Source organism: Macrobrachium rosenbergii, chromosome 56 (assembly GCF_040412425.1).
Source record: "Macrobrachium rosenbergii isolate ZJJX-2024 chromosome 56, ASM4041242v1, whole genome shotgun sequence".
In the NCBI taxonomy this organism is placed as follows: Eukaryota; Metazoa; Arthropoda; class Malacostraca; order Decapoda; family Palaemonidae; genus Macrobrachium; species Macrobrachium rosenbergii.
The window spans coordinates 59,583,863-59,601,151 of NC_089796.1; the positions used below are offsets into that span (position 1 = coordinate 59,583,863).

At 35.5% G+C, this 17,289-nt stretch overlaps 1 protein-coding gene across 1 annotated transcript in view; it reads left to right on the forward strand.

Moving 5' to 3' along the window:
- Window positions 1–17,289, forward strand: part of LOC136836677 (dehydrogenase/reductase SDR family member 13-like) — a 156,777-nt gene that overhangs the window by 94,529 nt on the left and 44,959 nt on the right. Inside the window, exon 4 of the mRNA XM_067101151.1 lies at window positions 6,739–6,894. Coding sequence (XP_066957252.1) covers window positions 6,739–6,894 — 156 coding nt within the window. The remainder of the gene's footprint in view (window positions 1–6,738; window positions 6,895–17,289) is intronic.

The following is a 17,289-nucleotide window of genomic DNA, read 5'->3' on the forward strand; positions in this document are numbered from 1 at the left end:
GAGAAATCATTCCACTCTGGACCCACTACTAATATTATCATCCCAACTTCATCAAGGTTTATCAAAACGCAGTCAGACTATTGGAGTCGTCTTTGACCTTGAAAAAGCCTGTGACACTACTTGGCATTTTGGTATTATTAAGCGGCTTCATGGCATGGGAATACAAGGTAATATGTTCAATTTCATCAGCTCATTTCTAAGTGGTAGGTATATTAAGGTGGCCATACACGTTCAAAAAAAGCGTCAAAATTTTGCATCAAAATTTTGACGTGTAAAACTTTGATACAAAATTTTGATGCATAATTGCCCACACACGCTTAGGCATTTTCCCATCAAAATTCAGTATCGTCAAAATCTTCGACATGGATGCATCAAATCTTTTTTTAACATCAAAACGCCTACACACACTCGAATTTTTGCATCAAAATTTGATATAAAATTTTGATGCCGAAAATTTTGACACTTTTTTTAACGGTATGGGCTCCTTTTAGAGTTAGAATTGGAAACCTTGTCTAAATGCTTTGAGCTGGAGGAAGGAAATCCCTGAAGGCAGTGTATTGAGTGTCATTTTATTTGCTGTGGCTATAAACAGCATTGTTGAATGTGTCTCACCTCCAGTAAAGGCATCTTTGTTTGTAGATGACTTTGCTATGTATGTCACTAGTTATGACGTTATTGCAGCTTGTAATTTCTTGTAAGTTAGTTAATGCAATCAGCAATTGGGCTGATGACAATGGCTTTTGATTCTCCCCTGCCAAAACTGTGGCAGTTCGTCTTACTAGAAGTACTCGAAAGGAAACCATTTCAAATATTAAGCTGAAAGAGAGACAATACCATATGAGGAGGAGGTGAAGTTTTTAGGGATGATTTTTGATAAGAAGCTAACATGGGCTAGTCATATTGACTCCTTGAAAATTAGGTAAAGAAATCCCTTAATATTTTACACCTTTAGTCTTGGGTTTTAACTGCGGTGCTGATAAGAGGTCACTTGTATGGTTGGCTTGGTTATGTAAATCTAATCTTGAGTATGGTTGCCAAATCTACTCTTCAGCAAGTGCAAGCAAACTTAAGGAGTTTGGTATAGTTCATTATGCTGGTCTAAGAATATGCTACGGTGCATTTACGACATCACCAGGTGAAAGCTTATAATATTGACACTGAAGAGCTCCCTCTAGATTTAAGTCGAGAGGAACAGGGACTGCGGTATATGATCAAATTAAGAGGTTCTCCTGAAAACCCTGCAGCATCCATTCTTAACCAAAACAACACACATCAGTTTCCAATGCTAGAGCATCCAAGCCTTTTCATGTAAGAATTAATGCTGTAGTTGATAATGTATCTATTAAAAACCAAAAAATTTAGGCAATTCATTGCTCTAAGTTGCCTCTGTGGTTGACCCCAGAACCATCGGTCTGTTAAAAAACTGCTGTTAAAAAATCAGTTATGTTAATGTCCAGGAACTGAAGGCTCGTTTTCTTGATTGATGACCAAATACATTCAGATTCTGTTAAACTATTCACTGATGGATCAAAGACATCAAGTGGCATTGGTTGTACTGCTGTTCATGGTAATAGCTCTCATGTGGGGAGACTATCTAATAATGCCTCTGTTTTTACAGCTGAATTAAATGCATCAGCCAGATCTCTTGAGATTGTTTCTACTCTACAGGGTAATACTTTCTATTGTTTCTACTCTACAGGGTAATACTTTCACTATGCAGTATACTCAGATTCCTATAGTGCACTCATGGCTATGAAGCAATACAGTATACAGTAACCCTAAATATCCAGTTATTCAATATATTCAAGAATGGTTGTATCAGCATTCTTCCAAATTCAAATTAGTCCATTTTTGCTGGGTCCCTGCTCATGTAAGCATTTTAGGTAACAAACTTCCTGACCATTAAGCAAGAGATGTTATTATTAAAGATGAGACACTATTCCACCATATCCCCGTTGCCATTATGAAGTGGACTATTTGCTCATATATATCAAAAATAAATGGCAAGTGTGCTGGTGTTCTCCCCTTCTGGCCAACAGTAAAAAGTACAGGAAGATCAGGGAAAGTATTGAACTTGGCCATCTGGATCAACAAAACCTTAGGGTAGAAATTGTATTATGTTGTCTGAGAATTTGCCATACTTGTTTGACCCACAGATTCCTTTTTGGAGGGGGGAACTGTACTAGTCTGTATACAGAGTGACTCTCCTCTACTTGGGAACACATGTGATTGCATTGCTGTAGGTATGCTGCAGCATGGCAAAGACATGGGTTAGTAGACAGGGATATAGCAGAACTGCTTGGTTCTGATGTAGTTGTTAATGGCATTGTTGCATTCCTTTGAGACATTAACCTTTATAATGAAATTTTATATAGACCTCTTGGTACATTGCCAAGTGTAGTATATACACATTTGCAGTTGTGTATATAAGCATGCTTATGTATATTTTTTATTTTTTACTTTTGTTTACACTGTAAAGGTTATATGCATATCCTAAATGCAAAGTTGTCATTTTTTTATGGGGAATATCAGTTTGCCAAATGTCAATTTTTACCATAGTTTTAAAATCATTCTTTTATTTTATTTATAATTTATAAATTCATTGCCATAGTTACCAATTCATCTCAAACCAAATTCATTATAGCTCAGAATAATCCCTTAGTTTCCATTGCTTGGCTTCAAGCTTAAATTTCGTATTCCATTCCATTCTTCAGATTTTGGGGTGAGTACTGAAGAAGTGTGCAAAGCTTTAGTTCTTTCTGATTATTCAAGCACTGAAAACCAATTTCTGTAATGTAAGGTAATGAATTTATTTACTGATTTCAAATCTCTTCACATTAATGAGCCTTTGATAGATGAATTTATTTATTTTTATAGAAATCTAAAGCCTGGACTTTGAACATAAGATGTTGACTTTGTTAGAAATTCTGACAAACCTGTAAGTGTTAAAATTGACTTGACTCAGACTTGGACAGTCTGGGATTTATAAAGATGCTTGTGGCCATACATTTACTGTACTGATTACTGAACCAAGAATAAGTCTGTTAAAACAAAGATGACCTTCAGTGAGGTAATGAATAATGGAAGCAAGAATAGGGTATAAGAGTATTAGTTATTGGAAAAACACTAGCAGCAATTGGTTTAACTCTTTTAAATAAGAAAGAAAACTTTTTTTTTCTTTTTTACAAATGGATTGTAGAATGATTTGGGAATTATGAAAGATGTTGGCTGGTTGTTTTCTAGGTTACAGGCATGTATGTATTATCTTAGGAGTAAAAATGGGCAAAACATTATTACTCGAGTCATTTTCAACTCTTGATGGGAAAGATGACTTGACATTGATCTTTACTATTGACTGCCAATTCCTGAATTAGTCAATAATTTTTAATTTGGTATTCAAGAAAAAGTGGCAATTTTGGCTGATAATGAAGTTAACCCTTAAACGCCGACTGGACGTATCATACGTCGACTAAAATTGTCTGTTGGGTGCCGAGGGACGCATCGCACGCCGACTACAAAAATTTCAACCTTCGGTCAACTTTGACTCGACCGAAATGGTCGAAAAACGCAATTGTAAGCTAAAACTCTTACATTCTAGTAATATTCAATCATTTACCTTCATTTTGCAACAAATTGGAAGTCTCTAGCACAATATTTCGATTTATGGTGAATTTTTGAAAAAAACTTTTTCCTTACATCCGCGCGGTAACTCGGCCGAAAATTTCAGAAATTCTTTCGTCATTTTGTCGTAATTTTTGCACTGTTTTATATTAGCCATTACATAAAGTTTTATATATGAAAGTGTGCGCAATTTCATGTAAAATACAGCAAAATACAATCCATGGTTGTAGCTTTTATCAGTTTGGAAATATTTTCATATAAATCACGATAACTGCAAAATTTCAACCTTCGGTCAAATTTAACTCGACCGAAATGGTAAAACGCAATTGTAAGCTAAAATCTTACATTCTAGTAATATTCAATCATTTACCTTCATTTTGCAACAAATTGGAAGTCTCTAGCACAATATTTCGATTTATGATGAATTTTGAAAAAATTTTTCCTTACGTCCGCGCCAGAAATTCTTTCATCACGCTTGTCGTAATGTTTGCACTGTTTTATATTAGTCGTTACACAAAGTTTTATATATGGAAATGTGTGCAATTTCATGAGAATACAACAGAAAATAACTCATGGTTGTAGCTTTTATCAGTTTTGAAATATTTTCACATAAATCACGATAACTGCCAAAATTTCAACCTTTGGTCAACTTTAACTCGACCGAAATGGTCGAAAAACGCAATTATAAGCTAAAACTCTTACATTCTAGTAATATTCAATCATTTACCTTCATTTTGCAATAAATTGGAAGTCTCTAGCACAGTATGTCGATTTATGGTGAATTTTTTGAAAAAACTTTTTCCTTACGTCCACAAGGTAACTCGGCCAACATCTCAGAAATTCTTTCACGTTGTCGTAATGTTTGCACCATTTTATATTAGTCGTTACATAAACTTTTATATATGAAAATGTGCGCAATTTCATGTAGAATACAACAGAAAATAACTCATGGTTGTAGCTTTTATCAGTTTTGAAATATTTTCACATAAATCACGATAACTGCCAAAATTTCAACCTTTGGTCAATTTAACTCGACCGAAATGGTCGAAATACGCAATTGTAAGCTAAAACTCTTACATTCTAGTAATATTCAATCATTTACCTTCATTTTGCAGTAAATTGGAAGTCTCTAGCACAATATGTCGATTTATGGTGAATTTTTTGAAAAACATTTTCCTTACGTCCGCTGCTACTTAATTCATGCATCATTTTGTGATAATATTTTCTGTGTTGCTTTGATCGTTTTACAATTTGTTATATACCAAAATCATCACAATTTAGTGTATAATACAAAGAAAAAACCCGTTAGCTTTAACCGCTTTGCTCACAGCGATTTGTATAAAATTATATATGAAAATTTTTTTGCGCTGTCATATATTTCAATATTTATATATGATAATGATATTTTTTTTTCATTTCTGATGGTTGCATACTAAACTTCAGGCAATGACAAAAAAGGAGCCAAAATGAACTCTTAATCTTAAAAACTAAGCGTGCTGTGATTTTTGAAAAATTTTTTCCGCTCGGCGCTAACTCCTGAACGCCGCCGGCATACGGGAGACGTTTTTGTAAATAGAGGCTCGGCGTTAGAGGGTTAAGAAGCCACATTTGAAAGTCTAATGGGTTTGTTCATTAGTGGTTCATGGTGTGGAGAAGCTGGTTGTAAAACTAGGGAGGACCAGGGTTAACTATTATATTAGGATAAAGCATTAGATTGTATAGTTCTGTCAGAAGTTTTTTACTGCAGTACTGGGAATAATTATGTGAAGAGACTGCTCTGGAAAGGATGGTTAGTGTGACATGTTTTCTTTTTTGTGGATGTCTTGAGTCCACTAGTAAGGGGAGAAGGGAGAAGTTTTCTTTCAGTAAAGTGTTGTGAAACCTAACAAATTACCTGGCAAAATTCGAGAATGGAGGAGAGAGGAGTCTTTAGAAAGGTAAATGGCCCCTCTGCATGAAGATATTGTGGTTTGTATATTTTGGTTGAGTGCACTGGTATGAGATTTTGAGAAGACCATTGTGCAAAAGGTGGCAGTTAAGAAGTAAATTACATCATTTAACTTTAGTGTATGATTAAGGTGACATATGTTTTGTGAACTACTGGATCAGGGTAAGAGGAGCAGTAGATGGTCAATTTGTGGCATTGTAGAAGCAAGATGTGATGGCATTCAAATGTTGAATATCACTTTGCTGACCACTGAATGTAGGTGTCTTTTGAGATGATCACAGATGATGCTACATGTGAAATAAGGATGCCTTTAGAGTCTGCCTAGAGGAGAATGGTAGTGATTAAGACAGAAAAACAAAGAATAGTCGAAACGTAATTAATTTTGTCTGACTGGTAGGGCCAAGTACAGTGAACCCCCCGTATTCGCGGCGGATGTGTCCCACACACCCCCGCGAATAGGTCAAATCCGTGAATGCTTAAAACCCCTCTAAAAACACTTAGAACTGCCCATTTTGATAGCTTAAACTAAGAAAAACCCTGTAAAAATGCTTATACCCGAGTATTTTAATAGTTTTATCACAAAAAGTGCATTTATTCATGAAAATTATATGAAAATACAGTACTTAGTGAATATTTCTCGGTGAAAAATACCGCGAATGGGTGAATTTTCCGTGAATGATGGCTAGATATGTTCCACAGAGAAACCCGCGAATGTGTGAGTCCGCGAACCATGAGAACGTGAATACGGGGCATTTACTGTAATACCACATGTAATGTGTAGGCTGTGCTAACAGTCCAGGAACCTTACTGTGATTTGTAAAAGGGTGTCTATCAACCCCTGGATGAAGTTAATTGTTGCTTTGCCCTCTGAATACAATTAAATGGATCTTGTGAGGCATAAGTTTGCATGCAGTATACTCGTAAATATGCTGCTATGCCATCCTGTATTAATAGAAATTAGATACCTTGACAGAAAAGCTTAAGCTTAAATAGTTTGAGAGATGCAATGCATTTTTGTCTTTTAAACTTGTCCTGGAAAGCAGAGAATTAGGTTTTGTACTTTTAACTGAAGCTCATTAATGTGTTGGGAGGAATTTTAGGGTTTTTAATAATGGTTGTTGGATAAGGTATCTTAGATAATTCTTATATCTTCTGTCCTGTACTTTCAGGGTCACTGCTTTATCTTGCATGCCGCAGTGATGAGAAGGGTAGAGAAACTGTAAAAGATCTGCGTACGTTGACTGGTAACAAAGAAATTCACTACCTGCATCTGGATCTCTCTCGATTATCCACAATAGGGAATTTTGTCACAGCTTTTGAAGACAGTGAGTATATTGCATGTGGTCTATTATTTCTGTAGTAAGTGTTTTGGAACTACAGTACAGCATAGTTTTCTGATGAGAAAATATTTGTGTACCTATATTGTGAATTCTTGCTTGCTTGAACTAAATGTCATAAGGGTGATTGAAAGGCATAAAACACTGGTAAGGTCCATGTGTTCTCAAACTTTGCCATAATCTTACAGTGCACTTTGTATTCCATTTGCAAACATTCAAGTAAATAAAATCCAATATAAATATAGGAAGGTACTATTATTAGAGTCTCAGGTAATTTTTTTAATGGAAATAACAGCTGAAAGTAACTTACTTCAGCAAGCAAATTGTCTTCTCTGTACAGCAGTAGTACTTGAATCTTCCTATTGTATATAGAGCAATATGCATAGATTTTCTACGACAGATTACTAAAATGTACAAAACTCATAAACAAGGAAGCAAGCCCAGCCACAAGTTTCTTAGTTTACAGAACTAGTAGCGAGCAGTGTCTTTAGTTGTGAGTTTATTTTTTTTAACCATTTTCCAAACAATCTCTGAAATAATGAGAGACCATACATGGAGAAAATTTGTTTCAGTGGGTGATCCTTCAGACCCTGTTTGTTTAATGAAACAAGATTAGTTTTACTATTATTTACTTCATCTGAAATTGATAATTCCCCTAGTATAAAGATTATGAAAAAGGCTTAAGCAAAGCTATCCATGCCAGTAGAGAGATATAAATTATAATTGTCTCCCTTAATTTTTAAATTATTTTTTGAACTCTCAGTTCTCTTTTCTTTAAACTGGCACCACTATAAACAAAGTGGAATATTGGATGTACACAGAGTTTTACTTTTTGTAGCCAAGTCCTATTTAGCATACTTCTGGTACCTCTTGCCTAAGTGATAGTGTCCAGCCTTAATATTAACTCTTTTGCTTATGATCTTTATGAGCAATTACATTTATTGGAAGTGGTAGTGACTCGAGCAGTAGGTATAAAAGTGCTTGTATGGTAAACCCCCTGTATTTGCGGGGATGCATAACCCCCCCTCCTCCCCCCGGCAAATAGCTAAAATCCACAAATACTTAAAACCCCTCTAAAAACACTTAGAGCTGCCTATTTTAATAGTTTAAACACAAAAAAAGCTAAAAATGCTTATACCTGAGTATTTTAATAGTTTTATCACATCGTGAATTTAGTCATGAAAATTATATTAAAATACAGTAACTAGTGAATATTTCTCAGTGAAAAATACAGCAAATGGCTGAATTTTCCACGAATATGTATATATGAGGCAGTAGTTGCAGAGGAGAGGTACAGTATTCACTTTCCTCGTTTTGAGTTTTGAGTTTTGTCCATAGCTGAACGCATCACAAACCCTGACATCGCAAAATGGTGTCGCAAAAAGTTATCTATTCCCATCTGGCAAATGGCGCCGTACAGCACTTGAAAACAAGTCAGTGAGAGGTATTCAAACACCACCTCCCCGACCATGGTAGCGCAGTTTTGTGGCGCTCTCGGCCAACCAGCGGCACTCTAGAGCCTTCCAGAATTCTGTCCCTTTAAACTTAACACGGTTTGGTTCGTGTAAAGTGTCTTCTACTTGAATTCCTCTGTAACTTTGTGATTATTATGGATAACCAACAATCCGTGGATAGCCCAGGACCTTCGGGAGGACGTAGACATGTGAGAAATGGGAAGAATTTAATTCCTAATGCTCAAAAAAGGAAGCAAAATAATGCAGTGTATTAATAATAACTTTATTACCATTGAATAGTATTGTTATTGAATCAGTAAAAAAAATTAATACTAAAGAATTTAATCACCCTTGTTTAGGTAAAAAACACCAGAGAATGTCCACATGCTGTTGGTTGTTTGTTTAACCCTTAAGGGATGGCATAATTTATCAGTGTGCAGCAAAATAAAAAAATCACATCATTGGAAGAATGACATGATATCTGCACACTGTATAAAATAAAAATTCTAAAAATTTTCCCTACCTTCCAACGATAGGTTGAAAATTACTATTTACAACCCCTCAGGGGGCCTCATTTACAAGACAATCGAAATTTTACCAACTTATATATGTTTTTTTTCTAATAAGTTTTTAGGATTTTGTAAAATTATTATTACTGCTCACACAATATCAAAACAGATAAGAAATAAAAGCAGTAACAAATTTTTTGCATATTTGTTGTAAAATATCAATGAAGTTTAACAGAAGGAAGATTCAGTAACTTTTTTTTTTTACTTTACATGCTTTTTCTAATATTTCTTTGCAATTTTCTTTGTAAAATTACATTTACAAACTGACATACTATTGTAAAAGACAAAAACAAAAACAGCAACCCTTTGTATATTTACAAGCAGATTTACAAAAAGACCCGCGGTGAGAGAGAGTCGGCAGTACTTTTCCCCTGAAGTCACAAGCATTACTGATACTGGGCCTAGTCACGCCTGTATAAAAGTTGCCATTAGTGAATTTATAGCATGTGAAAGTATTGGCACCTTTGTTTCGAATCATTATACCATAACATTGCGCTGCACTTACAAGCCACACTGGAGCGCAATCCGCCCACCTCCACAAAACCTGTTTTACTTCACACTCAAGCTCAATCCGTCCACTAAGGGTTAAAACTTCAAAAATACCAGAGGATGTTCACCTGATGTTGGTTGTTTGTTTAAAACATAAAAATACCAATGTTCACCTTAACAAGCATAGTACGAAATCGACATGATGCCACAGATGGTTAGGCCTATGCAGTAGTTAGTTAGAGCTGAGAAGCGATGCAGAGCATCAGTTTCATGACGCACAAAATGTCTGAGTCAGACGTTGTTTTTCATCGTATTCAGGCCCCTTTTGGGTAGCTGGCTGACAGAACATCTTTGCTAGTGGATGGAGATTAATTTTTTATCCTGAGATCTAACGGCCGAAGTTACTTGAAAAAGATGCAATAGAATGGGTGGACCTGGAACTGCTATTGGGGGAGAGAGGGAGGCAGTGAAAAAACAGTACTATTGCATGATTGTGTTAGGTAATAGGCGTTATGAAAGCCAACATACATTAATGTCTTCTCGTCAGTGAAGCTTAGTGTGCTTATGGAAGAAAGGCAACAGTTGATTGGTTCCGAAGGTCATTGACCTTTAGCTCAGGCTCTTTGGGCGCATTCGTGACTGCTTGTATTATTATTGTTTTGCACGTCATTGAGTGCAAAATAGTATTAAAATATTTATAATAATGCTGGGTAGGAAAATAAAACTCAAAACATTAAAATGATAATTTTATTTTATATCGATTTGTCGGTAGCAATAATTTTTTTTCTGCACTTTTATGGGCCAAGATATCGCTTGAAATTGCACACACTGCATAGCATTCAAATGAATGTATAATGATATATTTTAGGAATATAACTAAATTTAAAGAGATTTTAAGCTGTAAAAAAACACATTAGGAATCTTTTTGCACATATAGTATTGCCCGCACGCATGCACACATGAAAATGCTGAAAATTTTTAGTGTATTAGATACACACAATTCATATAAAACACTTTTTTATGAAATGAGCATCAATTAAGGGGAGCGTCCGGCGACCCATGGGGTCCGGAAACCCATTTTCGGTTTATGACGGTTTTGGGTAGGAAAACCACTCTACTTTAAGTTTCAAACAATTTTTTTTATGAAATATGTATAAATCATGGCTAAAAAGGCTTCAATCTACACTTATCTATGCCTCCTAGCACGGGGTCGCATAAAGCAACACTAATCCGGTAGGGAACTTTTTTCTGTCCTGAGTACCTGGAAAATTTTTTTCTAGTCTCTCCCAATTTAGAGATCTGTTTTCAAATGAACTCGATGTTTTTGAATGATACAAAGTTTTCAAAAACCAAAGATAAGCCAGTAAAGTAAGTTCTGTTAATTTCTTCGTCTTTTTCAGAGATATTTGTAATGATTTTTGTGTCATTATCATATTCATAGTAGCATAAGGTAATACAGATGATAATCAAGTAAGCTAAAAGCGTGAAATGGGTCAGTGATAAAAAAGACAAATGTATAATCGCCCCACATGCATTGTCTGTCTTCACAGTGTTTATCTGAAGTTATAATTTTTCAAACTTGTATACTGAATTCTATTCAAACAATTCAATAAAAATTACAGTATATGTTTATAAATATGGTTTCTATATATCCTCCAAATTTCAAGTCTCTAGGTTTACTTCAGAATTTACAGAAGTAAATGAAAATATGAAAACTTAGCCTCTTTCAAAACTTAAGGTTTTCGAAAAAATTAATTATACTTTTTTGTTTATCGACCGACATTTTAATGCTCAAAACCAAATAATAGAGCATTAAATGTCTAAATATTCATATAACAGAATTTTTAAATTTGATTTTTACCTATTGAAATTATCGATAAAAAAAAAAAAATACTACTAAAAATATATAAAAAAACCAAATGTTTTTTTTTAAAAATCAGTAATTAGTTTTAGTAGAAAATTATCTTTCAAATGGTTTTGAATGAGAAAATTCGATTGAAAAACAAAAAGTTTATAGAGTTTGAAAAACCCCATTTTCCCCATAAGGTTAATGTAAAGTGGACGGTCCCCTTTAAAGTGCTTTTTAACCTAATAAATGCATTTAAAAAAAAAAAAGAAAAACATGGTTTTTTTGGCAATACTCTAAATGCGAATATATTAATAAATTTTGATTTTTTTTGTACGTGAAGTAGAAGAGATGAGATAATTTTTAAGACCAACCCCAGCTTTCTAGCTCTTTTCATTCAAAAGTTATTGCATGTTGAATATTGCCAAACTTTAACTGTGTTTTTCTCCACTTTTTAATTTTGGTGCTTACATTCCTCTGCAACTAACCGCCTCATATGTTCCATAGAGAAATTCGCGAACCGTGAGAATGCAAATACGTGATTTTCGTTGTTGATTTCCACATATCAGTACCAATACATACCTACATACCTAACAGAGGCGCTGATAACCCAAAATCGCACTGGCTCTAAAATCCACCAAAAAAGCCACGAAAATCGCTGATTTTCTGTTATCGGCAATTTTCGCTTATCATCACGCCGTCGGAGCGGAACCCCTGACGATAACTGGGGACTTCCTGTGTATATATTTTTACATTTGCTTACATCATCAAAATGAGGACTTAAATTTGGATGATGTGTATCAGTCATCAGCAAGCAAAAGGATTAAATTGGCAGAGGATTTTAGTAGTTTTAAATTGCTCCCATAGCCTAAGCCTGTTAATGTTGTACTTGAGTGGATTTTATTACTTTGGTTGCTTTAAATTCAGCTAAAAGAATATTACCAGGTTTTTATTGTTTACTAAAGTTGACTTGCTGTTAAATATTTTCTCTTTTGTGGTATGGTTAACCAGTAATGTGCTAGTGGTATGGTAACTTATTGCCTGCTAGAATATTTTTTGCTTCCAAAATATTGTGTTTTGGACCATCCCACAAAATATTTAACTTTATATTACCCTACAGTCTGTATGTATAAGGACTGGATCGTGTTGGCTATTCATCAGTTATTTATGGGTCGGTCAATAGTGACCATTATATCCTAGGGATTGCTGTATGATGAAATAGTTGTAACCATTTTGGTAGTGTGTTCAAGACTACTTGAGTTGTTTTCATTTCATTACCCATACGATTTCACAAAGCAAAAATTTTATAATGGAAAAGTTAGAGTTGGACATCAGTAGGGAAGAGACTGCATTACAGTTAGCACATATGACAATTTGACCATGCAAGGCACTGTAAACAGTACCTTTTTATATGAGGGCAGGAAAATTGTAAATGGTATGGGAAGTTTTGTGGAAAGGACAAAAGTGGTGAAAGCAAACATTTGTCTTGAAGTTTTGATAGAAAATTGAGTATACTGTACAGTACTAGTACAGGCTGACCATCACTAATCCGGCATCGTTGGGACCTAGAGGGTGCCGGATTAGCCATTTTGTCGGATTAGCCATTTATTAGGGCTAGAATACACGAAACAGTAGCTAAGACCTCATCCTAGAATTAAAATATCCATAAATCAGTACAAGTTGGTTAATAAAGAAAAGACAATTATCAAATACAGGTAGTGCTCGAGTTATGATAATTGACTTACTTATATTTCGAGTTTACGATGGGTTAGCAATTAATACGATACGAAAATATTTAGGGAAATATTTTTAGATTTCGCAAGAGGCTTAGGCAGCAGGGAAGCAGAGAGACCAACTTACAATAGACCAACTTTTTTCCTCCATCTCTTTTATTCCATCTGCTAGTTAAAAAGTAAAAGAGAATGATAAAAGTATTGTTATTAACGTTATACTTTAGCGTAAATGTGTACAGCCATAAACAACCGAACGGGAAACTGTTGTTTTGCTAATAATCGATCGATAACAACTGTTGTGCTTGTATTTCAACCATCGCATTTAATACACAATTACTGTAGTTATGTTGCAAATGATGTTATGACTGAAATATTTTTTTTACTATACCTTGTTTGCTTTGGAGAAAAGATCGGCAGGGAAATATACTGCTACAGTAACTTTTGCTGCAGTTGTAGCTGAAGCTGAGAAAACAATATCAAGCTGCTAATGACTATAAATTATCGCATTGGCAACATGGATGAAACTCGACAGAATAAAACTGAGAAATGTATTTTAATCAAAACTACTGGGCATGAAAGAATACAAATTACTACTGTTTTCACGATAAATGATAAATACGTAAAGTTCAGGTATTATGATGAAATCAAGAAAAATAGTGAATGGAATCTTATTTTTTTACTAAAAAAAACATGCCCCCAAAGCTGCCAGCAGCCATTCCTGCACAAACGCCATATATTAACGAAAAAGAGCTAAATTAATTTCACAACGAGACCATATAAGTTATATTTCTCGACTTAAAACACTTCCGTATAAACTTAAAAATATCCTTGTCCCAAATAAATAAACTATCCATATTCATTTACGCTAACTAGAAGCAAGAAAGCGCTTGAACTTAAGTTAAATGCGCGTATATCGATTCCCAAAACAAAACATTGATTGCAATTTATAATACAAAATTAATATGAGAATATACGCAATTGGAAACAATGTAGTAAAGCATAACTTTGAAAGATCCATGAAAAAGATGCACATTCGTTATGTTGATGTTTGCATAATACTGTTAATATGTGAATAGAGTTCAGTATAATGTAGGCTGGTTACTCAGTTTGTTGATGCAGCACACTGCACCACCAAATCGAAGCTCAAGCAGCAAGTTAGCGCAGCGATCCGGGAAATTTGAAAAATTAGTGCGAAACATTAGAAATTACTCTAGCCGTAAATTTGTGCCGGATTACTGATTGTTCCAGACTACTGATTGCCGGATTAGTGATGGTCAACCTGTAGTACAGTATAAGGCTAATTTAAAGTACTTTACTGTGTAGATAATAGGGTTCATAGAAAATCGATGATTTTTTTGAAAAACCAGTTTGAGTATAGAAAAGCAAAATTCAGGTTAATGCATTAACCCTTTTGGTGCAAGCATATTGTCACCACTAGTGATGAGTTTGTGCTAATTGTACAACTGACTAATTTTCTCCCTTTTATATTTGTACTTCGATAGTTTATTTTCATTACTGTTATAATATTACACTGTGCTGTTATGTTATTATAATGTTTGATAATTATAGTAGTGATAAAGTATGCAAATATGTAGGTAGTCATTCAAATACTGAATTATGTTGCTTATTTTAATAATTAATTTCAGTGTGATACCTCACTAAGCCTGGAGTAAAGCAATGCTGTTTCTGTTATTCAGCTTGAAAATTATCACAAACCTTGAATGCATGCTCATGGCCAAAAATTTCATATGGAAAAATCTTGCAAAAAAATCAAACACCTGGAATTCTGTAGAAAATATGAATTTATTATCTCCAGCAAAGTTTGAGCACCAATTTTTTATGAACTGAATCTTCCTTGGTCTTCCATTTACAAATTTATCATGTTTTCTTTTACTTCGCACCACCTTTGGTGGCTGACAGATCTGCTCCCTCCTCTGTCACTTCCTCTGATTCATGATCATCTCTGATAAAACCTGAAGTAAAAAAAAATTATCTAAGGTATGTTTGTCTATAACTACAACATAATAAACATCATAATATTTACTACTGTCACTATCAGAACTATCTAATAGTTCAGGTCTCCTATGATGGTCATTTCCAAATAGAAGCCTCTGTACTACTACTTCATCGAGAGAAACTCACTCCCTTTGTGGCATTTTCTTGGTTACTGAAGGTCTAGCCCTTGTCCTGAGATAATCCTCTAGGTTGGAAATCAAATGTTGTCATTTGTTGCTAGATTATTGACAAAAGCTCCTTACAGTTATGAGGGAAATTTGTTATATTACAAGCTGCCTAACTAGACCCAAAAGAATTATGACTGAGAACAGCCCCATGTTATGGATGAGAGGTTTTAATGGTTGAGGAGATCAGTCTCAGAGGCAGCAAAAGGGTTAAGACTTGTTTCAAGTAGGGATACTTTTGCAAGGTTGGTTATGGTAACAGTTACCAATGGTAGGGCCCGAAGTACCACCCACCCAGTCGGTATACAATAAGTTCTACAGTTTACCTTTTGGCCCGGGGAAGAGAATGAGTGGTGGTAAGAGGTGGGCCCTTAATGTAAAGACCTTAGGTTTGTATGTTAGAAAAAATACAAATTACTTTTAAAAATTTGTCATTTGTTCCTACACAGACAAAAACCCTCGGTCTTTAAATATGGGAGACTTACTTGGAGGAGGATTCTGAGTAAACCTCTGAAATGACTGGTAGTTCAGCTCACCTGGGTAGTACTCTCTTCCTGGTCATGAAAGAGCAAAGAAAGACATCCATACCTCTGATCTATCGAACAAGAGAGATGTTGAGTTGTCAGACATTCTGGGCATTTCGAATCAATGGAATGTAATATCCTTGATTTGAAAAGTTTGATGAACCTCAGTGTTGGAGACTATAAAGCAATAACCAACTGGTTTTGTTCATAGTCAGTCTCGTCTCTCCCCTTGCTAGAGAGAAGGAAGGATTTATATCTACTAATCTAAATGGAGCTATTATAGATGGGATACTCAGTCATCTAGATCACCTGCATCACGCCTGTCCAGCACGTGATGGCTCATTCACTGTTCCTCTGCCCATTGGAAGAGGAAGGACAGGAGAAAGGGGGAGGCCAGTCCTCCTACACACCTTCACTTAGTAGCACACACCTTACGAGATGCAACCTCCCCAAGATTCCATGACTTGTTGAGCATCCACCATAGGACCCAAGAAAAGTGAGTCAAAGACCTATGGGCAACGTCCCAAGGTAAAGGAGATGAATGTGATCTGCACAATTACATTTCCATCCTAGTACTCAACCGGTGTTTTCCTGAATGTGATGTACAGACTGATGCCCCTGGCCTTGAAAATCTGACTCCGAATATACTGAGGTCCACCAAGAAGATTTGCAGGTACACCATTTGATTGTCTCACTAGTCAGAGGAACGACCAATTTGGCACTTTCTTGGCCAACTCGTTTAACAAATGAGTGTGAGAAGACAGTCTAGTCTTTGATGGAGTGCAACATGGACTTCAGTAAGTCAATTGGACCAAGACCAAGGACTAATGAACAACCGAACACTTCAAAACTTAGAAAGACAAATTTCCCGGAAGTAAATGGTTACCAAAGATGTCTGCTCTCCTATATCCCGAAGACAGAACAGAACAGCTACCAACTTCAGTAAATCGAGAGGTTGAACTGTTTAGAAGTACAAGGTCCATCTTAATTGTCCTTGTCTCGTGATTTCAGGCTGGCCACTTTGCTGGGAAGTATCTACTCATGTACCTGCACTGCAAGAGCAGATGAAAGGGACACTAGGCCCTTTTGTTGACCATGGCACTACCGTGGTGTTGCTGCTATCACCCCAATCGTTGTCATCTTTGGATCTTAAGACTCGTGAAATTCCTAAAAAGACTGTGCTTAAGTTCCAAGAAAGTGTGAGGAGACTGCTGCCGTGGTTAATGTTCCTAAGAATGAAAAGTCTCTGGAGGAGGATAGTACCCCATGGCACTACCTTGGTGTCGTTGCTTTATCAAAGGAGTGCCTATTTGGACACACACTCTGAATCTGTCCTAAGATCCATGACACTCTCTCTCAGGTTGTGGATAAACTGTTAACTCCTTAACGGGGAGTGTAGCTACATAAAGTCAAAAAAACGCTCCGGATGCTGGCGGCCTCCAGTGTTTCTAACCGTGGATGAAAAAGTTTTTTTCAAAATCACAGCATCTTTAGTTTTCCCAGATTAAGAGGTTTTTAATTTTCATTGGCTGAATGTGAAGTCTCAACCATCAGAAATAAAATATCCGGTGTATCGAAGAATTCACCT